This window comes from Ornithodoros turicata, chromosome 1 (genome assembly GCF_037126465.1).
Source record: "Ornithodoros turicata isolate Travis chromosome 1, ASM3712646v1, whole genome shotgun sequence".
Classification (NCBI taxonomy): domain Eukaryota; kingdom Metazoa; phylum Arthropoda; class Arachnida; order Ixodida; family Argasidae; genus Ornithodoros; species Ornithodoros turicata.
Window position 1 is genome coordinate 230643764 of NC_088201.1, and position 24149 is coordinate 230667912.

The 24149-nt window shown below is 46.3% G+C and overlaps 1 protein-coding gene and 1 long non-coding RNA gene across 4 annotated transcripts in view; one reads left to right on the plus strand and one right to left on the minus strand.

The window, feature by feature from the left end:
• Positions 1–2464: 2464 nt before the first annotated feature.
• Positions 2465–24149, minus strand: part of LOC135377144 (uncharacterized) — a 90420-nt gene continuing 68735 nt past the window's right edge. For 2 of the 3 annotated variants that reach the window (XM_064609441.1, XM_064609442.1), the window contains 3 exons: positions 20516–20704; positions 14753–14881; positions 2465–2729 (listed from right to left, as the gene is read on the minus strand). In XM_064609441.1, the coding sequence (XP_064465511.1) occupies positions 2556–2729; positions 14753–14881; positions 20516–20704 (492 nt within the window). In that variant the 3' untranslated portion in view covers positions 2465–2555. The remainder of the gene's footprint in view (positions 2730–14752; positions 14882–20515; positions 20705–24149) is intronic. The other variant, XM_064609443.1, reaches the window with a different exon arrangement.
• Positions 4665–5457, plus strand: LOC135377143 (uncharacterized). Its single transcript, XR_010418061.1, has 2 exons — positions 4665–4761; positions 5200–5457. It is a non-coding gene; the product is annotated as an uncharacterized LOC135377143 (long non-coding RNA).

Consider the following 24149-nt stretch of genomic DNA (forward strand, 5'->3'; position numbering starts at 1 on the left):
CGCCGAAACTTGTTCTTCACGCTCCAACCCATGAAGCATTCCGGTACCGCAGTTGACAAATTGTTCGTGGGATAATAGTTGCGTCCAGAAACAGCACAACACCCGTACTCTCACAATAACGCACGAATAAACCCGCGAACATATTTCTGCAAACTCTTCTGTCGATTGACACCGCCGAACACTGGAGAACGACACGCCGGCCATCTCATTTCGAAATTATGCTGAAACTGCCGAGACGCTCTACGCACATGCGCGCTTACAAAATGCGAAGCGATTTGAAAACGTTCTCGACCAATCGGAGCGCGCGCACGGTGTAGGCCAATGGGTTTGCAACATGGTGTATGGGCGCAGTGGTACATACTCTACAGCCGCGTCCGCGGGTACCTGAGGAGGACTGGTTCACTTACACAGGAACGAAACGGGACAACAGGCAGGAATTGGCAAGCATTTGGCGTCACCAGGGCTTGCGTCATCCGGTGTGGAGCTCCGTCACCCCCGCAATAATGTGTCCCTTTCCATCCCAGACAATAGACGATAGATAACAGTATCATATCGTACGCAGAAAAAAAGTCACATGCTCGCCTATGGGGCTTCTTATATTGTTTTTGGCGTCACCTCGCTACAGAAAAAGAGCAGAGGCAGCGGTACTGCTGCAGCACGTAACCCCTTACTGTCACATCACCCAGTGCGCTCCGCACCCCGGCAACACCCCCTAGTGACGTCACTTGGTAATGTATATCGTCGCTTCACCGCTGTAGCCGCTCCGCTCCTGCCGCCATTTACAATGCGTCCAACGTTTGCAACAGAATGTACTTGGATGGAAATACTTGTAAAACACAGGCCTTGTAAACCCCAGCTACGGTGACTTCCGTTAAGCAAGCATTGAACCTACCTGTACTTAAAAAGCAAGGTCGTCAGCCTTCTCGAAAGCCACGTTGCAGCGCAGACAACAGGAAAGGAAGCGAATGCAACGAATGCTGTCCTCGTTTTCTGTTTTTAATGTCACACAACATTTTTTACCGGAAATGCAGATGTCAATACGTTGATATATCTAACGCAAAATATGGTGAATTGGGTGTGCTATCAGGCGTGCCGCGGGCTTCGGTATTAGTGCCCTTGCTCTTCCTTATCTACGTTAATGACATCACAGAAGCCATAGATACCAACGTACAGGTAATATTGTTTGCAGATGACTGTGTAATTTACAGCGCGATTTTCATCTCCCAGTGACGCATTGCTTTTAAGTGACAACCTTGCAAGGGTTGCAGACTGGTGCGACATGTGGGGAATGAGGATTAACTACAGTAAGTGTTCATGACTATAAGTAATAGGAAACAGGTCACAGAGTTCACTTATCACATTAACAACAGGATGCTTCAAAAGGCTGACCAAGTTAAATATCTGGGAGTAACGATAATGTCAAATTTATTTTTCTTTTAAATAATCGATCAGTTAATCAGGTTGGAATAGCCATATTGAGAACATCTGCGGTTCTGAATTTAGAAAGCTCTGTTCACTCATAAGGAGCCTAAGACGTGCTCCGCCGGATGTTAAGTTAACGGCCTGAAGAACATTCATACGCCCCATACTATATGCTAAGAAACGAGGAAGAAATTGTACTCCTTTTCGGGACTAAATCCATTGCTACAAAAAATAGTCCCTTTCGGGAGCAAATGCGCGGGAATCAATGAATGTTACAGAGTGGAGACTGCATTTCACGCGCAGTTGTAAGAGTCCGAGGTACATAATTCGTGTGCATGCGTGAAAATACTTTGAAGCAAACCGTCAACAGTGATATATCGAATGACATAAAATCTTTCGCCATACATAGGGCACAATTTGCGAAGAAAGATGCGATAACTGTTTCTTACTCTGTGTGGCTGGAAAATTGCTACGTTGGCTGAGTTATACAACCTTATCCCATCAAATGAATGAAATATGAAAGATGAAAGTCGCTGAAACGGTTAGCCAGCTGTAGGACACGAAGCCACATCTTCTGGATTACCGGTCCAGGGCTCTACCAATTGAGCTAAGCTGATACACCTCCTCTGCAACTTCTAAGGGTGCGTCATCTGAAGGGACAAACGAACCACTCTCTCTCACTCATCCTCCTTTCACTCTTACAGTTTTGCTCACACATACATAACATTCATACGACGGGATCGACGCAAGCGGCAACTGTTGAACATGAGAGAGCTGATGTTCTGAGGCTGGAACAACATAGAAGGGACAAATACGAACAAAGCCTCAAAGCTGTGTTTGTATTTGTCCCTTCTTGTCCCTTCCCCCTTGTCCCCCTTGTCCCGTTGTCCCTTCAGTTCTCTCATGAATATAGCGTCTCATTCTCGTGTGCGAGGCATGAAAAGAATAAATGTTCACACACAAAAAAAAAATAATAATAATAATTCCCGCTTCAGGTCATCAGGCATTCCCAGCATACAGAGTAAGACACTGTACGTGTATATAACATATGTATACTCTGTCTTTCATTGTTGATGGTACCACAAGCACGGTCTCATATGAGAGCAGTCTTCAAGACGAACTTGGCGAAACCTTCAAAGCACACTGCAGTCCTTAAATGACCTGTGCATAAACTTCTTGATGTAATGCGCGTCTGCGAAGCCGTCCGTAAAATTGGTGTCACCACATAAGTTTTCGACGTCGCCGCGCACAATGTCGAAGAGGACGTATCCCCCGTCGTAGCTGTATTGTCGTTGTGCGTTGCATATCTGTAAAAAGAGCAGTCAGTAACTGTTCGTACTTTGATTATACGTGGACGATCCAATATGTATCTGCTGGAGAGCCCTCCCTGATGCTACGTATCTCGGATGGTTACGTTTCCTACCCTAGGAGGAATAGTCGCACGTACGCGATAACCATCGCCCTTAGATCGCTAAGATCGCTTCGTTCCAGTCATTCTTACGTGCACGACAACACCAGCGCTGCGTAGTCTGGTCCATGGGGCCTGTGCCTATATCACGTGAGCTACTACATCTATAGGTGTTTCATGCGTCTTATACTTTTACTGGACCAAACTCGTACACACGGACATCCACGACATACGGGGAGGGACGTCCCAGAGACATTCCTCGGATCGTTTTGATCGTACGAGGCATCCACGTTACCTAATCCATGCGCTGACATACGTGGGAACAGCGTGCAGTCTCGCGATGGCCGCCCACCGTTATCGGTGGGATGGTAAGCAACAGTAGATCAAACAGGTACGCTATATTGGGGCCATTTTCTAAATATGTTTTGCCGAGTTTGACATCTGGCAACCTTGGTGGAGCTTTCACCGCTCGAGCACTGGCTCTCCTGAGGAAAGGACGTGTGGTTGGTCGCCACCGCTGCGCTGAGTCAGTTGAGGCGTGGCTGCCAACATCAGAGGTGACGTAGCTTTGACGTAGCAGTTAGATCTTTTCCCTGATATTTGCACATTTTTACCTAGCCCTGTTTAACCTTTTTGCCTGCATGACTGGAGCGCTTTTTGCTTTCGTTGACGTTCGTAGTTTGCGGTTGCCGTGCCTTTCCCCCGTGTTGTTGCATATTTAGCAGTGTTCATTCTTTACCCTGCGCCTAGCATTTTATGGCTGTCTTGTGTTAGGGCTTGTGTGTGTGACGCTGCAGTTAAGCAAAATCGACTGCCATTTCTCCTGATCTGTTTTCTCCATGTGTGGACTTGTTTTGCTGTGCCGTGCTACTATTTTGTTGCTGTTTTTATCTTGTGTTAGCCGTCGCGCTTTGTAACAATGTCCGGTAACGCAGCGATTAGGGTTAAACACTTGACTAAAGCCTTTTCCTTTGTGCTGTCGCATGCGTAGCTTTTGCCGTAGCAGTTAGGCCCTTTCACCAAATGTTTTGTGTGTGCATTCAGATGTTTAGACTTGCTTACCAGTGCCTTTCTTGCTGCAATTTTTAACCACCACAAGTCCCAGGCGAAAATTTGAGCTGGGAAGCCAACTGGTACCAGCTCGTTCCCCGTTCGCACCAACTGGTGGTCAAGTGGAACCAACTGGTACCAAACTGGTGGCAACTGGAAAGTAAACTGGTACCAGTTCAAGCTGGGCTGGTGGCAACTGGGCACTTTGTGGTACCAGTTCAAGCTGGACTGGTTGCAACTGGGAAGTGAACAGGTACCAGTTCAAGCTGGGCTGGCGGTAACTGGAAAGTGAACTGGTACCAGTTCAAGCTGGCCTTGTGGCAAGTGGGCAATGTGTGCAACCAGTTCAAGCTGGGATCGTGGCAACTGGAAAGTGGACTGGTACCAGTTCAAGCTGGACTGGCAGCATCTGGAAGTGAGGTGGTGCCAGTTCGAACTGGACCCGTTTACATATTTGGGAGGAAGTTTCGGTTTCAGTGCCAGGACAGGTGAATATGAATATGAAGATTGCAAGACGAAGTTATAAAAACGATCAAAAAGTAACTTTATTAGTAGAAATAATCATATTTAAATTTTTGGTAAAGTTCGTTAGTGTTAACGTAAGTTATTTTGGAACTCTTATATTTGTATTTTGTGCGTTCCTGCTCCCGCGTTGAATGATATGCGTTTACTGTGCAACGGTCGCTTGCTTAGCAGCGTGCTTGTACAGCGATTTTTGCTTGTTATGTTCTTAGCGTGATGTGACATAGGCGTTGGTTTTGTAGTCTAAAGGATTTGTCTGAAAGTTACGACAGTGCGACAGTACAATGAGCGCCAGCGGCCGTGCGGGTGGGTGTTATAGTATTACAGCTCGACTACAACTGTGGAGACCGCTTTATATCGTGAGTACTGTATGCTTAAGTGCTACTCCCTTGTGCACCATTTAAAAATATTACTTCCACTAAAACCTCTTCTCTTTGTTCCGCGTCACATTCGTGGCACCTGCAAGTGCATGCCGTTTTACGAGTAACATCCGGTTTATGTTAACGTTACCAGCAACTTTTTTCATTCATGTTTTTTTTTCGTTCATTCTCGTGTTTTAGATCCTTCACACCACGGATGTTGTCGAACTAGCGTAGTGCGCCGGAGTAGTTCTCATTGCCCCCGAAAGCCGGCGAATCTCTTAGTTGAAAGGTCCAACTGCTGCACAACGGAAATGTTGATAGATTCGCGTACTTTCTGGGGCCACGACTGCTCAAATTGAGTGACTGTCCAGGCACACACTACAATTACATGTGGCAATTGAATGCATATTCACTTGTGCCTTTTCAACTTTCCAGAAACCTTAAGCTGCTGGGGCTCAAAGGAAAATATCGATCCATCGTGTGCTATTAAGAACATCTCAAATACATTGTTAAATGACTCAAGATGTCCACAAGGCAGTCAAGCAAGGGACCAATCAACCATGAAGTATTATCTATTCCATGTAACTCTGTACTTCATCTACTGCTATAATTTAATTACGTTATAGTTACGCTACATGTACATTAGAATATGTGTAATGTTTGACTACAAATAAAATACAATTTTGCATTCCAGTTCTTTGGATCTGCCGTTGCTGGGAACAGCAATCCTGCAAAGGGGCACCGGTTACATACAAGCTAACCCTTGTCCGAACAGGCCGCTCTAAGTGAAGTCACTTCAACCGGTCCCAGCTCAACAATGAGGTTTGCAACCAGTTCCAGTCGAGACTGCGACCGGTTAGAAACTAGTTGGGCCAACTGGTACCAGTTGAGACTGGGGCCGGCCAGAAACCAGTTGGGCCAACTGGTACCCGTTGATCGAACTGGTCCCTGTTCGATAACACAGCTCACCCAGTCCCAGTTGAACTGGTCCAGTTGCAACTGGGACTGGGCGAACTGTGTTATCGAACAGGGAGCAGTTTGATCAACTGCTACCAGTTGGCCCAACTGGTTTCTGGCTGGTCCCAGTCTCAACTGGTACCAGTTGGCCCAACTGGTTTCTAACCGGTCCCAGTCCCAACTGGGACCGGTTGCAACTGGGACTGGGTGAACTGTGTTATCGAACAGGGACCAGTTGTCAAACTGGTACCAGTTGATCTGGGACCGGTTGAACTGGTCCCTGTTCGATAACACAGTTCAACTGGTACCAGTTCAAAAAATTTTCGCCTGGGGTGTCTTTGGTTTCTCTGTCTTTCATGCATATACCCATGAGGATGGAGCCATCTGGTGTGATGCCTTACAACTATGTGGCCACCTGTCATCGGCCACTGCAACTACCGTTCTCAGCCATTCCCAGCCTGACACTCTTTAAAGGTCAGCTACGCCGATTTCCCGATGTGTTGAAACGGTTGTGATATTCAGAACGAGCACATCCAACTGCCCCCGAAACGCACCTTCGTTTCTCACTTTTGTCTTCCTATTACGAAAATTAATTCATCAAAGAAACCAAAACAAGTCATGGGCGCAGCCATTTTTGTGACGTAGATGGGATAAACCTGCTCCATCTACGTAGATAGAGAATCGTGCGTCTGATTTGATGAAAGCTGAGGCTTTCTCTGACTTCCCTGGCGTCTTCTCCCGTTTGCGAGGAAATCCAGTTATGGCCGCCGGCTACGATGAGCGTTTCGCCCGAGGTAATCCCGAGAACTATTGAACGATGGAAACAACAACCGCGAACTCACCTCAACAACATTTTCGGCGTGAAATTATGATTATGTGCTCGAGAACTTCGCAGTTCAACCGTTCAGCTGCTATTCACGTCAACCCGTTTGCTGCTTTTACTACAAGTGCAGGCAGCGATTGAGCAACAATGTGAGACTTGGTGATCGTTTGAGCATATACCTGCAGAGGACTGGTCTTCAAAGAAAGAAGGCCGTATTTCTGCCCATGCACATCGTGCGATTGCCAGGCTTGTTACACGAGATACATATATTGTGCAGCATCATAACGCGACTGCAATGAACGACGTAGGAATGTATCGTGACCACTCGAACTGCACTCGTTGAACCATTCGTGGGTTATATGAAAGTGCTCAATAGTGTTGCCCCGCACAAAAAGTGTTGGATGTAGTTTTGTAGTGTGTTGTTTATCTCGTAGAGCGCATCGCGGCATGTAGGTCGAGAGCCCTTATACGTATTTTTTGCATGTTTACTTGAGTGTGCGCATTGTTCTATACCACACAGGCCATATTTCATTCATAATAGTTTCGCAAATAAACACGTACGGGTCGATCTCATATTGCTTTTGAGTTAGGCATAGTGTCTTCAGATCAGGGTATGTGTATCCTGTTTGCTGGGCCCAACGGATGTTATTAAGGGTAGTGCAACATTTCCCACTTCTTGAACCATGCTAACATTGCCAGAATAAGGAACATTACACTGTGCTGTGTATTCCACACTCAGTTGTCTCGCGACGTAAAGCCCCAATTATTATATTGGGTACTCCACATGTTCAACCAGTCAGCACTTCCCATATCCTATTTTTTTTAAACACGTGCTTAAAATTCCACAACTGCCACTCAAGTAACTTTGCCACCAAATTAGTCAGTGACAAAAGGTATATGTACTTTATCACAAATTTAATAACCTTGGTGGAAATGGTTGATGGTGTTCTCTGCCTTGTACGGTGCACTTCATAGCAAAATACACAATAGTCCAAATGTTTTCCTTGTCCACAAATGCCCTGTCAAAGCTGAAAGACTCTTATCAAAATGGGGAAGCGGGCTTGCTTGTCCAGAGAAACAAATATGAAACTGCATTGCTCAACGTAAATAACTGCATGATCAGCAACTAAGGCTGGTGATGCCGAAGACCTAATATTTCTAGGTTAAAAGGAACAAAGGAGAAAAGACCACTGCGGCGTATTAATGTTGTTTCAAAAGTATAACACCACAAAATTTGTGAGACTCAGTTGGTGTATTTAGTTATGTTGGTCACCTCCTGCACCAATTTTTAATAAGATTCAAATGCGTTGCTACCAACCAGGACCTAAGCCTGACCTATGATGTAATAATAATAATAATAGTATCTATCTATGACAGAATGTGAATGTGGCTGTGGAATGTGAATGTGTGAATGTGGCCAATGACCTATATGGACCCTCACCACTAGTTTGGTCCAGGTTTCACACGTGGCTTCTAGTGAAGTTCGAAGCTGCTTTGTAGAGCTGACAGGAGACTTGCAGAGTAGAGAATTTTTTATTTATATTTTCCATATAACATGTAAAAAACAATGTGCTGTACCAACTGTATTCAAAGAAATACAAATATACTTTGTTTTAGCTATGTGCATATTAGCAGATTACAGGTGACCGATGACACACAATGGGCGTCAAGGGTGAGAACACAAGAATACTACCACTGCAGGCACTGTCCTGAAATTCTAAGTCACCATTTGTCAGAAAGCAATGACCACACACAGCCTAAGGATCATATTTAGCTCTTTCCATTATTCTTTTTATTGACAGCATGTTGGCTGCCATCCGGTCCATGAAAGTGACCCTTATCGTTGAAAGAACGGTTCAACAGCAAGCGAGCTGGTGATAGTGTCCATGATGGCGAAACCTGAAGAGGAGATACAAGAAGGGACATAAACACGCTATGTTGAGACCTTGTGTATGTCCCTTCCTATCCCTCGTCTCAGGGTTTTTCGCTGTGGACCTTCATGATGTTTCCTTCCGGAAACTTAACATATTTTTATGTAGAATTGTGAAGGTACAGCTAGGTGCTGTTAGCAAATCACACAGTACTTTTCTTGAAACAAGAATCCATAGAAGGTACACAATCATCTTCAGCATTGCACACATCTATGGGACATGTTAATCACTTTGGAATGTCACAGACAGGCCATGGAGGCCGGCACATGATTAGTGGTGTTGAACAGACGACTATTCATCATATTTTAGGCACAAAAAGCAGTTTTGGCACCTGCATGTTGAGACAGATGTATCTCTACATACTTTGCCATGACACAAATATATGAAGCAACAAATGTACTCTCTAGTTCATTATGGTTATTAGTCAACACTGCCAAGAATGTGGGAACACAGTCTTTTACCACCTACACTCTTCAAAATGACCTTCACACACGACACATTGTAGGTCAACGAGACTCCAGAATGATGTCCTCTCCCTCCCCATTAGCCGAAAACATTTTTCTACAACCTTGCATAAGGGGAAGTTAGTACAAGAAACGCACACATTCCTTTTTTGAGCAAATTAGTATTCAGAGCGTTACCATACTGTGGTAGGCCTGCAGTGCATTACGTGGTACAGCACACACTGTAAAAATTTTCACCGTAGAACATGTCCCCCATTCTAATGACAGTCTTCTCCAGTTTTTCAAACTGCCATTTCCCATAGTGCTTTATGGTATGACACAGTATTTCTAAATCTTTACTGTAGTTTACTGGTTGTAGCAGAAAAAAGACATCACTGTTCTCGATCACAGGACGCAAGCCATAAGTGCTATACGGAAACAGTACATGCTGCTCTCTAGCAGTTGTTCGTGTTTGGACATGGTATGGTGCATGCAGGGTAAATTCCATGGTTAAAATATCCAAACGTGAACAACTGTTAGATTACATGATGTAGAATGCTCTATAGTACAGTAAAACCTCCAAAGTCTGACACCTCCCTACCTGGGACAACTCCCCACGATTTCATTGCACGGGCAGGCTCCCATTGAAACTACATGGGGACGAAATTCTCTATGTCGGACACCTCCCTATCTTGGAAGTAGGATAGGGTTTTCCCTGCAAAGTCGGACAAAACCCTGGCCAAATTACCTCAATATCTGCCCATCTTTGCACCAAAAAAACCCAAATGGGCCAGTGGCCTTGACTTTTGCCCCTTTTTCCCCTATACTGGTCACAACATTTTGTTGCTTTAGTTTTTAGAGTCCAAAAACAAGTGCTGTCAGTCTACATTGTAATTCTTTATGTGAGCACTTGTCTTCAGTTTGTCTAGAGCCTTTGAACGAGCACTGCACCAAAGCTATCAGAGGTGGGCTGACGCTTCAGAGACAAGTCCTTGCTGCTCGAAAAGCTCCAGAGGTAATGCCATTGAGTAGAATCTGAACAGAATTGAATATACTAAAATCAGTAATAATTATCAGTGAAGAGTGGGTAGAGGTACCACTACCAGGCACCACCACAAGGTACCACTAAGGACCTTAAATTGAAGAAGGGGGACATTTCTCACAGCTGTGATCTCTTCCATTTTTTGTTGCCGTCATATTCTGTAACTCGGACACCTCTATAAGTAGGAGACGCTTCGGCTGCACCGCGGGTGTCCAACATAGGAAGGTTTCACTGTATTTGTGTTCGGTGTCATGTGACCACAAACAATATATGCTTTTGCTCATGCTGCGCAGCACAGGCGAATTGAGCTGCATGTGAGGATAATAACATGAAACCCGAGGCGCGGAGGAAAAGGCATGACTTTACGGTCTCTGTGTCAGTTGTTTCATGTTGTAATTGCGTACCAGCTGGCCTGTACCTGAGAATAGGTTTGATGCATTGTACACGCACCATACACATGCAGTATGTGGTGTGTTGTGATAGTAATGCCACTGCCAATTGAAGAATAATGCTCCAGGTGGATTGTTTCGGTACAATCTTGAACTATGTATACCAAGGGGTAGGGCATCTGCGTGACAGGTTTACCTGGAAGTAAGAATGTAAATGTTAGCTGAAGTCATTGAATAATTAACATTATCAATATACTGCTGCAGATCATACCAACAATAGCACACAAGATGCTCCGATATGTTATGCAGGAATGTCTCTCTACTCACAATATTAGTACAGCAGCTACAGAAAGGCATAAAACAAGTTTTTGTATACATGATACCACTTGAATGCAACACAAGCTTCTGCTGCACCTGAGAAAAAGTATGTACTGTTGCACACATGATGCTGTTTGAATGTCTCGAAAAACATAATTTATTACCGAAAGACATCAACTGGAAGATTTCGATTTACCTTAGTCAAAACTGAGAAAAAGTATGTGCTGTTGCACACATCAAACTGCTTGAACTGCCCTTGAGCGCTCTGGAAGAACACCTTATTTGCCATTAAACACATAATCAATCAATCAATCAACCTTATTTGTGACCAAAATACAACAGCTGAGCGAACATTGAATTTATACCTTACTCAAAATACACAAGATGTGCTGCCGTGCATATGATACGATGATACTGCTTAAATGTACTCTGAAAGCGCTGGTACCTCAGGCATGGTTGCTCTAAGCTAGCGAGCAACAGCAAGGGTATACGAACACAAGAAGTCGAGCACAAGTGATGGAATGCACTTGATTAATCAGAAAATGAAATGTCTCAGTACCAAGTGTCACTGTTCCGTCAACAAAAACAGATGAACTTTGAAGGGGCGTCTGGTTGGCACTGGTGACAGCCTTCAGCTTGAAACCCAGACGGTGATAGTTGAGACGTGGAGTGCAAGCTTTTCGGTGGTGCCAGAATGCCTGCGAAATCATTTAACAAATAAGGCAATTCCAAATCTGTACTGAGAATACACCCGCTGGGGCGTAATCTCTAAAGGATGAAGCAGTAACTGACAGCTGAGCGTATTTTTCTCTTCTACGTGATGCAATTTGCACCGCATGACTGACTTGTCTAACATTACGCGTCTTACCTTTATCTGCTGCCTAGTCCTGCCCCTGCAATCTCCTGCTGCCGATAAGGTTGGCACAGCATCCCGGACGAGACATCTTCGGCTTCTTGTGAAACAAGTTGCGCATTGCTTCCGTAACATTCGTATGAGCCAGATGAACAGATCAAATCACTGCTTTCGAAGGTGGCACCCAGTCGGAGTTGTAACCGATTGTTGCAGTCAATAGATTTCTCTTTCGCCTTTCGGAAAATTGTGGTTTGAAACATTGGAACTGCATGCTGAAGTGTTCTTGCAGACGGGAGCAAAACGCTCACACATTCTCGGCACGCAGCACAGAACACGAATCACACCGATGTCTGTACTGGCCTAGCAAATGCTTTGCAGTCGAAGGAAGCAAGACTCACGTTCCTCGTGGGTTTAGTGAAGTCCAGAAATATACAGGCTCCCTAAAAGCGAACTGTTTATCACTTCCCCAATGTGAATCTGCGCAGCAGACGGCTCGGCAGAAGAAACTGGCCGGCTTGGCGGAAGAAGCCAAGCCAAAAGTCATGCCAAGCCGGAGCGCGGGCAGACCACGAATGTGTCGTCGACACAGGGTTTGCGGGCCACAAGACGGGATGTCAGTGAAACTAAAAATTCACATTTTCGGAAAACCGCGAGGAGTTTGGGATAACTATTTTGCATACATAATCAGTGTTCCCTTATGAACACATCGTGTGAGTACCATTCCATTCTGTAACACCCGAAAATCGGCGTAGCTGAGCTTTAACGTGGTGATCGCCGGCTTACAATCAATAATTCCTCGCAATCTGTCGTTTTCCTTGTATGCAGATGACGTCGCCCTTTGGACAGTAGTAAAATCACGCCCAGCCATACAGCGCCGCCTGCAGCTTACTTTAAATAATGTTCATACGTACCTCACGAACCTTGGGATGGACCTTTCACCCAAAAAGTGTGTCGAGCTCCCTTTCAGGCGCAAAGCTATGGCCAATTTCCCTTTCTGGCTTGGTGCAAAGAAGCTTGAGCCGGTACGCTTCCACCGCTTCCTTGGCGTGGTAATCAACTCGGACTTGCGCTGGGCTCGGCACATTAAACACCTCGAAACTAAAGTGTAACGATGGCTTCCTGCAATTCGACATCTTTCTGGCTCAGGAAGGGGCTGTGATCCGCGCTCCCTGCTCGCGGTTCACGCGGCATTGGTGAGGGCGACTGTGCTTTACAGCCTTCCTATTTTGCACAGGATATCAACAACTTCATTAAATACACTTCGGTCCCTGTTTGCTCGAAGCCTTCGTCGATGCCTCGGAATTCCAAGAATGGTTAAAACATGGCAAGTACTGGCTGAAGCTGGTGAGCTCACCATTCAAGTTCTCCGTGAACGTGAAACGGCTCGGCACTTCCTCTGTTTGCGTGCTCACATTCCCCGCCACCCGCTCCTCAGTAAAATTCGATACCGCCCTGAAAGCGACTTCTATCGAGTAGCGCACAGGACACGTCACACTCTCACCGGCTTCATAACTAAGGACACTATACCGCCGGAAGCCCCCTGGTCTCTACCTGTACCGCCCACTTTTGTACGCCTTCTAAACCTTCTGTTAAGAAGAGATCAGGTCCCCTCTCAAGTCCTCCGAGCCCGTTTTCATGCTCTGGTAGACGAGAAGTCTTCCACGTTTATGGCAGCATGTACCGATGGCAAATCCCGCAACAACACGTCCGCCTCAGCATTCGTCATGCTCTCCGAAGGCGTAGTGCACGGAAGACACCTTTCACATCCAACCTCCTCCACAGCTGCGGAACTCTATGGCATCCTTTTCTTTCTACAACACATCGCTGATTTTACACCGCAGGAATGGGCAGTCTTCACAGGCTCCAATTCTGCACTTGAAGCAATTGAAAATTCCGGCATACGAGGCCCATCCGCACCCCTAGTCCTACAGATGTGTGGCTTACCACGCTATCTACGCAGCAGGCCACAGGCTAGTTCTCCAGTGCGTTCCAGCCCATTGTGTTGTCGTGGGGAATGAGCAGCCTGACAGCGCCCCAGAAGCAGCACCCTCGTATCGGAAACGGACCAGTATTGTTCTGCTGAGAGGAGACCGCCGTTCCATTCCGTGGCGCCTCGTGACACCCCTGGCTTCCCGCCAATGGGCACCCGACATTCTTGCCCCCTCTATGTTGAGCAGAGTTGATCCAACGCTCGCTTTCCGCATGCCACGAAACACCTATCGTCAAGATGCTGCATTAACCCACCGAATGCGCCTCGATGTGACCTTAACAACCCAGTGGCGTTACCGCTTGAAACAAGTTGAGTCTCCGACTTGCTGCCACTGTGGTGCTCTTGAGGATCTGGAGCATATTCTTCTTCATGGCCCCCCACTAACAACTTCCCGAACCGCACTCTCCGAGTCGCTTCGTGAGCTGGACTCTCGCCCCTTCTCCCTATCGTAATTGCTTCGTCCCTGGCCCAATCCAGCCCAGCAACGCTCTGCGCTCAAAGCTCTTCTGACATTTCTGGACACCATCGGACTTCGATCGTTATTGTGGAGGGCTCGTTGTTGTATTCCTCACATTCCAACCAGCAATGGGGTAGAGTATTGCCTCTGGTGATGAACCTCCCCACTCTCCAATGTCAAAAATAAGGTTGTTGTAAAAAACTGCAACAGCTAGCAGCAAGCAACATGGTAGTCCCCCAGCCGTTCCAGAACAATTCGACGCGGCATCTTTGATTTTCGAATAAACTGTTTCTTTCTATTTTTTTCTTTCTCGTGACCACAATTTAGTGGAAACACGCAAAGTTGTTGGGACACAAGTTAGACGCTCCCCAATTACTCCGGTGACTGACTTGAGGATTCTGATTGCTGTGGGGGTCCTCATGAACCTTGCTCACATATGTTTAGTGACTTAGCAGTTTTCCAACGAACAATGCTCGGCGCGCGTCAGAATATATCCACGTGCACAACACAAAGGATTAAAGCCGCGCGGGAGTTTGGCCGACAAGGTCGGGCCTTTTGTGCGGTCTCCCCAGTGATCCCCACTTCTGTCGCCCCATAGTGTACCATCTAGTGAAGACGGAGATAATCCTCCCTGGCGCCTCAAGGCCATGCGCCTAGGCAATTGTGAAAAGGTCCAATGCTAATTAATTGATAAATTAAAGCTGTCCGGGATCATTGTATTGTCCGGATATTTGTTGTCAGTGCATACTACACACGTTCCCCATAAATACCGGACTCTTACTTACCTTCATCTCGAATGTCTCGTTGGTGTCCAGCATAACTATTTCGGTCGTCTGTATCGTAAAGTACATATAATAGTAAGTCATGCTCGAGTTCTCTATTCCCTTTTTGATGTGCGTATGCTCAAGACATTTCTGAAAGGAGGTGCGTTTGTAATCAATAAGAAATGTGCACATCATTGTCGAGAAATGGAGCACATCCCACGCAGCATCCCAAATATGGCTCAACATAGGCAAAAACAGTTGGCTATCCGAACACACTTTCAAAGCTTGGCCAAAGACTATGGCACCGGTGTGGCACTGGTTCCTTGGCCAAACGTTTGTCTGGCCTATGTGTGCCAAAACACACGTCTGCCCAAGGAGCACGCCCGATGTGGGGTGATAATAGGCCGAGTTTGGCTAGCCAAATTTGCCATCAATGGCCTAAGCTACGCTTCACAATGGATATTTGTTCCTTTGTCTAAACACTTGGCACGAATATTGTTCTGTATTTTTTGAATACTGTTATTGTTTGCCGCAAGTGCAATCCTCGCGACGCGTTATGCACTTTCGAAAAGTTGACATTGCACTTTATCGAAAAAACCACTACAATTACTTAATACATTGACCGAAATCTTGCGAACCTGTCTGTACCATACATGGCATCCAATCATTTCCCAAACTTTGGTATGCCAAAAGAATCTGTTGGCCAAATGCCCGCCAGTCTCTGGTAATTGGTCACTGTCTGCTTGGGATACCGTGCTGACTACTTCCTATTTAGCTTTAGTACAACACTATGCGTGTGAAGAGAACATAAGTCAAAAAAGGGCTGCCAGGTACACGTACACCGCGAGAAAAAAGGGTGGAACTGGTGTACCGAAGACGGGGGGGTCATTGTGTGGGGTTCTCGCTGGAGAATGAGGGCAGACTAGAACAGCCGTTGTCGGTGGACGAAAGAACGTTTTTATTCCTGCGTGGGAGGATTGTAGTGTCGTTGTTGTCGTCGCACTACATATGCCCCCCTTCCAGAGTTCCGGAGGAACGTGTTGGAGCGAGCGTATTCGGAGCCCAAGTGACACGCCTTGGGGGCCTGGGAGGCGTGACTCTGTCCGGTGGTAGAGATGGATCAGGATAGTGGGCCGGGGCTATGTTGCAGAGGAATGCGGGCTTCAACTGATCAATCGACACACTTTCGTGCCGGCCGCGGACGTCAAGGAGGAAGGTCTTAGACGCGCATTGCAGTACCTTGTAAGGACAGGAGTAAGGAGGTTCGAGGGCGCGACAAAGGCGATCGGTGCGCAAAAATATGTGGAATGCAGAAGGTGGGAATGAAAGGTTGGCTCCACGGATGAGGCACGAGTTGGAGTAAACTGGACGGTTGCGAAGGCGTTCCGGAGTTGCGTGACGAAAGTTGAAGGCTGAATAGGCTGGGGAGGTGGTTTAAAAACGTCTGCAGGCAACCGCAGCGGGGTTCCGTAGACGAGTTCCGCGGAAGAGCAACCCAAGTCAGACTTGAGGGCAGATCGGATACCCAAATGGACCAACGGAAGGGTTTCGGTCCAGTGATCTCGAGAGTTTTGCGCCATGATAGCTTGTTTCATGTGGTGATGAAAACGCTCGACTAGTCCATTGCAGGCGGGGTGGTACGGATATGTTCGAAGCCTTTCAGTTCCGAGGGCGCGGGTAAAAGCGTGGAACCGGGCGCTCTCAAACTGCGGGCCCCGGTCCGTTACGACTTCCTCCGGAACGCCAAAACGGGCGACCCAAGTTGCCAAAAACGCCGTAGCGACGGTGGCAGCAGTAGCGTCTGGTTTGGGTGTTGCGTCCGGCCACCGCGTAAACCGTTCGACGAGTATGTAACGGTTTCCTTTGGATGGTGGTAATGAACCGACCAGGTCAATGTGCACCTTAGTGAAGCGGTCGGTAGGAGGCAGGAACACTGCCAAAGGGGAAACCGTGTGCCGACGTCATTTAGACACGGAACGCAAGGGCGTACCCAGTGGCGCATATCGTGACGTGCTCAGGGCCACACGAAGCGTTCGAGGACGAGTTTGATGGAAGCACGCGTTCCTGGGTGGGCAAGCCCGTGAATACTGTCAAAGACGGATTTCGTTGGTATGACAGGACGGGGAGCAGCGCAGGTTTTGTCGCTATGGCCCGGGAAAAGCACGTCCTGAAGCTTGAGGCTGGTGGAGCGCTGTGTTCGGAGGTGTGCGATTTCAGGTTTGCGTGACTGTTCGAGGGCAATGATATCTGCGGAGAGAACAGGAGGACTGCCGACAGAGTGAACGCGACTGAGGGCGTCAGCAGCTGCGTTCTTGGCGCCTCTCATGTGCCGAACGTCCGTGGAGAATTCCGCGATGTAAGCCAAATGCCAGATTCCACGCGGAGTGTAGTTCCGACTTGCGGAGGTGAAGACGCCTACAAGAGGATTATGGTCAGTTCAAATAGTACAGCTCCGACCTTCAAAGAAATGCATCAAGTGTCGGACGGCGGAGCAGGCGGCGAGTAGTTCTTTCCCGAAAGCGCTGTACTTTGACTCGGTCTCGGAAAGTTTCCGTGAGAAAAAGGCGAGGGGAAAAACGGATGCCGCCGATTCCCTGATGAAGAGCCGCTCCGAGTGCAGTGTCGGAAGCGTCGACAAGAAGGGATGTTGGTGCATCGTGTGTTGGATGGCTGAGCATGGTGGCACTCGCGAGTGCTTCCTTGACAGAGTCGAAGGCTTCTGCCGCGTCTTCAGACCAGGAGGAGAGCGCGGCTGGCGAGCGGGACGATTTCAGTAAATTCTCGAGTGGCCGCACAAGCGCCGCGCAGCCTGGAACGAAACGATGATACAAATTCACACGCCCGAAGAAACGTCGCAGTTGTTTGCTGGAGGCGGGGCGAAGAAACTCCCGGATGGCCTGGACCTTGCTGGGAAGAGGAACAATGCCGTCTGATGTGATTCTGTGGCTGAGGAACTCGAGAGAGAATTTGCCAAATTCTTATTTTTGGACGTTTATCGCGATGCCGTGCCCCTGCAGACGAGACAGAACTTGTGGAAGGTGGTCTAAGTGTTGCTGTTCTGGAGCGCTGGCGATAAGTATACCGTCCATATACGCAAAAGCGAATGGGAGCCCTCGTAGGATGGTGTCGATAAAGCGCTGAAAGGTTTGGGCCTCGTTCTTGACCTCCCTCTCCAAAGTCCAAAGGCAATATCTTAATTAACTTTCATTAATTTACTTGTTAATTATAAAAGCTACAAAGCTGTCCTAATGGGAACATCTGTTCCTTTCGGTCACATGATATCGTAGCCGTTTTCAGAACAAAAATCCGTTCCATAGATCGCCCGCAAAAAATTAGTGAAGGAACGCCATTTTTTTCTTTATTTTGTTTTAAGGAAACAGAACATGCAACCCAAGATAGGGCCAGTTCCGATAGAGTCACCCGATACGCTTGTTTTTGTTTCGTTTCCGCAAGTTAAAGCTCATCTTCGACACATGAGGCGGCACTGTGCTCCTTCCCCCTGTCGTGTTGGGGATGAAGGAAATACGCGTCTGCAAAGATGCGCAATGAACAAAATAAAGAAAAGAAAAGGCGTTCCTTCACTAATTTTTTGCGGGCGATCTATGGAACGGATTTTTGTTCTGAAAACGGCTACGATATCATGTGACCGAAAGGAACAGATGTTCCCATTGGGACAACTTTGTAGCTATTATAATTAACAAGTTAATTAATGAAAGTTAATTAAGACATTGCTTTTGGACTTTGCTAATGCCCTGCTAGGGACTGCCCTTCAGCACATGCTATATTGCAATTGATTTCGTCTTGGAAAAAGTGTTATATATATTTTTAAAAAATCTGTTCACACTTAGCGTGGACACAAAGTATAGTTTAATGTTGTCAAGATTATGACCATTCGGAACGTTAAAGTGTTCGGCGACTGCTTTGGGGAGTTTGTTGGACGTGTCTGTTCTGTGTCCGGTAAGGCAGTTGCTCATTTGTTGGCCGGTTTCACCAATGTATTGCGTAGAGCAGTCGCCGCATTCAATGCAGTATATGACATTGGAGCTTGTGCATGTAAACGCGTGGTTAACGGGGCGTGTGTAATTGCTCGCAGTGCTTTTGACGGAGTTAGCGTGTTGAACGTGCTTGCGTACCTACCTATCTTCATCCTATACTCATCTAAGAAAAAAAGACGGGTGATTGGTTCATCATAGTATCACTCATTGATGTGAACCTATCTATAGAGATTGCCATATCATCGCAACAAAAAAGACTAAACTAACGAGGGAAATAAGAGAAGAAGAAAAGATAAGTAGCCATCAAGGCGCGTGCGTAAGCACACCTTCCGTATCTTTAACCCGAAAAGAACTGATCTTCCTCAGAACCGTGAACGTGTGCTGTGAAGCTGATATCTTCGTTTTTGCTCATTTTCTTCAATAAACGTATTTAGAAGTTAGCACCCGTCCTGTCTGTTTCCCCGTTCTCTGTGTTTCTAGCGCTCTCAGTTCAGACGAGCATTTTGTAGTACGTATGTGTCAGCTTTAACCGGATCATTCTAGGCGATTCGGCAACTACCCTCACCAGCCCTGAGGACAGCCAGTTAACTACATGTGTTCTAGCACTCATCTACATGATGGAGCCATGTGCATTGCTCCTTTTGCTGTTGACCGCTTAGCAAGGTACGACATCGCTTAAGCGGCATCATCCCGTATGACTATAGCCCGAATCCCATAACAAGCGACAAGAGATGCGCAGTAGAATTTGTCGCTGTCTCGTCTGTGATGGCGCCACTTCCTGGTCCATTTACGCAGCGACATTTCGTCGCCGACAAGTAATGTTTTTGGAGAAGCGCAATGATCATTTAATTTGAGCGCTAAGTTCTAAATTGCCATAAATATACCAAAACGTAGTATTTCAGTCATCAAAACGAGAATTTGTAATGAAGGCGCTATGTAATATTCGCCGTAACGCAATGGCGCTGCGGTTCAAGTTGCCAACGTCACGTCCACTTCTTCGTCTGCTACTTTTGTTAGTTTCGGTTTGCGAACTGTCGAAAGCGCGCGCTTTATGTTGCGATGTCTCGAAACAACCAAATGATGTCGTTGCGGAAGAAGCAGCAGCTTCTTCGATCCTGCCTCCTGTTGTGACGGAAGATGGCCGAGCCGTCCTTCATTGCGTCCGCAACTTCGCGAGCAAGATTTCGGTTGCTGTGTTCGGGGTGACGTTTGTTCCATAGAGGTTCCCGACGCACAATGTCAACCAGAAACTGTTGTTCGTCGGTTAGTTCACTCTTATGTTCGGAGCGTTCAGGAGCCCGAGAACCATTCGGCTCGATCTCCATGCTTGTTGCGCGCCAAAACACGGGTGCCAAAACACGGTGCCCTCTCCAGACTTGGCGTTGCCCACGCGTTCAGTTCTTGTTTCATGCCGCCAAATCTAACTGGCTTTGTCAAACAACGGCCAACGATACTCAGCGATATGATACAAATATCTAACTGGGAGTAGATGCAGAAATATTGAGCAGCGACAAAGCTGTTTTGACGCTCGCGTGGCGGCGGTGCCGTCGATTTTGTCGTTTCTCGCGTGCACCTGCCGCGTGTCGCTTGTTATGGGAATCGGCCTTATCCCGTGTACAATTTAAAAGCAGGAACATTAATTGACGGCAAGACAAGTCTCCAACCTCTGTGTAACCATGTGCAAATAATATGCCGAGCATGTCATCCATCACTTCCAATGAACATCACATTGACTGCTCTTAAATAAATTAACATTTATTCCCCAGCAGCGGCCGGTTGTATTACCTACCCTTCTATTCCATTCGTAAGCATTGTGCAATATATTGCTCGTGCTACACTTCCGGTTCGGGTAGATATTGATATCGTCCTTCCACGTTGGGGGTCTGTAAACATTATTGTAGGCAGCGCTTGAGAAAGCTAGTAGCACTCGCAGGTTGTGGGGCAGCCGTAGGGACTTCATGAACTCCAAGGTGTAAACCTGCAGCGAATTCCATATCGATTATGATGATCTGGCGATTTTATTATTTAGCGTAAGAGTTCGGTAATACTAGCACGCAGAGTTCGAGGTAACTCGTTACTGTAACTAAGTTCCTTTTTTTTTTTGGAAACTTGTAACTTAACTCGGTACTTTTGCGCCGTGGTAACTTTCAGAGGAACTCGTTCCTTTTTCAGGAAACTTTGCCAAAGTAACTTCAGTTAAGTTTCAAGTTACTTTTAACTCGCCTTTCCCTCACGTCCACATATTTTCTTGCTTTCTCCGGTTCCTTCATGGCATAAAACGTGACATTCAATCAATGACAGTATCTTATTCAGGAAGTAAGAACAGCTGCCACTGAAATGAAACTGAACCATTGTGCGCCCACAGGGAGTAAGATGCAAAGCGTTCGAATAGACCTCTACCAGAAAAGCCTCATCATGACATGGGTAGACAGACTGAAACCGAAACAAATCGGAAGGAGAGGGCTGGGTTTCACGAACGGGCACTTGTTCACTTCCTCCCACTGAAACAAAAGTAGGACCGAGGGTCGCGTCCCGTTTAGAGACCATAATCTCCTTAAGACCGTGGCTTTCGGACACGACCTTGTTCACCTCTAGCTTCTAGCATAGGTCGGCGAATTCATTCATGATGGCCTTCACCGACTTCATTCACCATCACCTCATAGAGAATGATGTGATGTTGAATGAAGGGCATGATGTGATGTGAAGTTGAAGTTGAATGAAGGGCTATGATGCAGACATGTACAAGATACTAAAAAATGTATTTAAGAAAGATAATAAATACTGATGATAGAATGTAATTAAGGTAGAGTATAAATACATGAAAATTAAAGTAATTAAGAAAGAGTACGAAATACTTCAAAAAGTATTTGAAATACAATTAAGATACTATTTATCCTTGAACGCAAAAAGTCACCAGTCACTGGTCAATGCGGCGAGTCGCCGCTATGTGACATGAACCACCTAAAACCCGCGTACTATGCAAGCCGTCCCAGTGTGATAGGAAACATCGAAACACAAGTCCCAAAAAGATGACAAAGTGATATCATATAACTCCACTAAATATATCTGACCCAGAACAAATCAAACTTCTAGCAGGTCCCTGCTCGGCGAGGTCAGAATTCGGCGTTACCACGTCAGGGCATACATAAAAGAACCCTCACCCGCCAAGGATTAGTACATACGGGGCAAGATCACTAAATGGAGACTTCCAAGAAGGGCCAATGTCCGGGTCAAGTCCGAGGGACTCAAGAAATTTCCACTGAACAAGCAACATAATGGAAAGACGAGACACAGAAAGTTTGAGAGGGAGGTCCAAAATATGTAATTAGAGTATTGAGTAGAAAATACTATAAAATGTATTTTAAATAGAGTACAAATACACAAAACATAAAGTATTGAGTAGAGTACCAAAATACCGCAAATTGTATTTAAAATACAGTATTTTAAATACAATACTCCAAATACGTAGAAGTCTGCGAGTATGATAGTGGATGGAAGTCAGTGTGGTGGGTTTTGAAGCCAGCGCGTTGGTTTTTAAGGGGAAGTCAGCGGATGGGTTTTGAAGTTGAAGTCAGCGGATGGGTTTTGAAGTTGAAGTATGCGCGATGGATTTTGAAGATGTTGGGTAGGTTTCGAAGTCCTTATAATAGGTTTTGAAGCCGACGCAGTTCAGTCAATGTCTGACGTTCACGTCTCGTTACTTGTGCGTGCGGAGTGAAGGGCAAATGTGTATTGGAGTGCGAACATAAACGCTTCGCGTTTCGTGTCTGGTGTGGGCCTGACACTGCAGATGCCTGGCGGATCTCCAGCCGAAGGAAAGTGTTTGTAACGCGTCACTCTCCCGCGTAGTGGGGGGCAGAGGGCAATGTCAAGTAGCATCCATCGGACACAATGTACCAGTAGTGTTTCATCAGAGCACGCAGCTGCTATTTCGTAGATGTTCATTGCAAAAAAAGTACATTTATTTATTTATTGTCAATACCTCAAATGGGGCGATACATGAGGGGGGAAAGCATCGACTTGAAACAAATTGACAATATTGCAGTATTTAACAAAAAAGGTAAATAGCCAATGTGACTCGAAATGATGAATGATCAGAGAGGGATGCGAGTGACTGAGGCGTTCCAGTCGGAGATTGTTTGGGGGAAAAATGAGTACATAAAGTAGGAGTTGTTACAAGTAATAGGCTCTATTTTACAAGAATGCTCTAACCTAGATGAGATGTAACTGGCTGGACATATGATCGAAGGGCGAATCCATGATACGTAATATAGTTTATGGAAGAGGCGAGAAAGTTTCCTACGCTGGTGGAGTGCAGGCAGATCAAGAGACGATTTAAGTAAGGTGATACTGGATGGATAAGTGTAATTAGAAAGTATAAATCTGGTGGCGGCGATTCTGAACAGATTCAAGGAGATCGACATGATTAGCGTGGTGTGGGTTCCAGATGCTGGAAGCATACTCAAGTTTGGGCCGGACCAAAGTCTGGTATGCAAAACGGCTCACAGGGGACGATGCTAGTCTTAGAGTTGGACGAAGAAAACCTAGGACACGATTTGCTTCACTGATGATGTGGTCGGCCCAAGAAAGAAAGAGTAATACCCAAGTATTTATAGGAGGTAGAAGAAGGGAGGGACCAATGAGATACTGATGGGTTATAAGTCGGCCTGGACCGAGAAAATGGCAGGTAGCAACATTTAGAAGCGTTTAGTGTTAGCAGCCAGACAGAACACCAGTCGAAGATTGAGTTAAGATCCTGCTGAAGAGCCATCCGGTCAGAAGGAGAATGTATGGGTCGATAAAGGACAGAGTCATCAGCAAAGAGCCTGATGGAGGATGTTAATGTATTTGGTAGATCATTGATAAAGATGAGAAACAATAGAGGTCCAAGAACTGAACCCTGCGGGACCCCGGAAGACACAGGAATGAAAGGGTATGGTTAACAAGTGTAGCCTGAGACCAGTTGGATAGGTAACTCTGGAAGCAGCGAATGACATCAGGGTAGATATTAAGGAGAGAAAGCTTATGAATGAGACACAGAGTCGCAAGCTTTTCGGAAATCGAGAAAGATGGAGTCTGCGTAGAGTTATCCATCTGAGATGTGATATCAAAGATAAATGAGGCTAATTGCGTTTCACAGGAAAAACCTTTACGAAACCCGCGTTGAAATGCGAAGTAGTAGTTGTTGGATTCCACATGATGTGAGAGTGCAGAATAAATAATATGTTCGAGAATCCTGCAGCATATGGGTAGGTAATTCAGGGGTGATGACCTGTCTCCGCACTAAAAAACCGGAATGACTTTTGCCTGCCGCCAGTCACCCGGGACTTCCCCAAGCTCGAGGGATTGCGAAAAATGGCACACAGATATAACGAGGACGCATCTTTCGTGTTTTTAAGAACTTTAGAATTGATGAGGTCGAG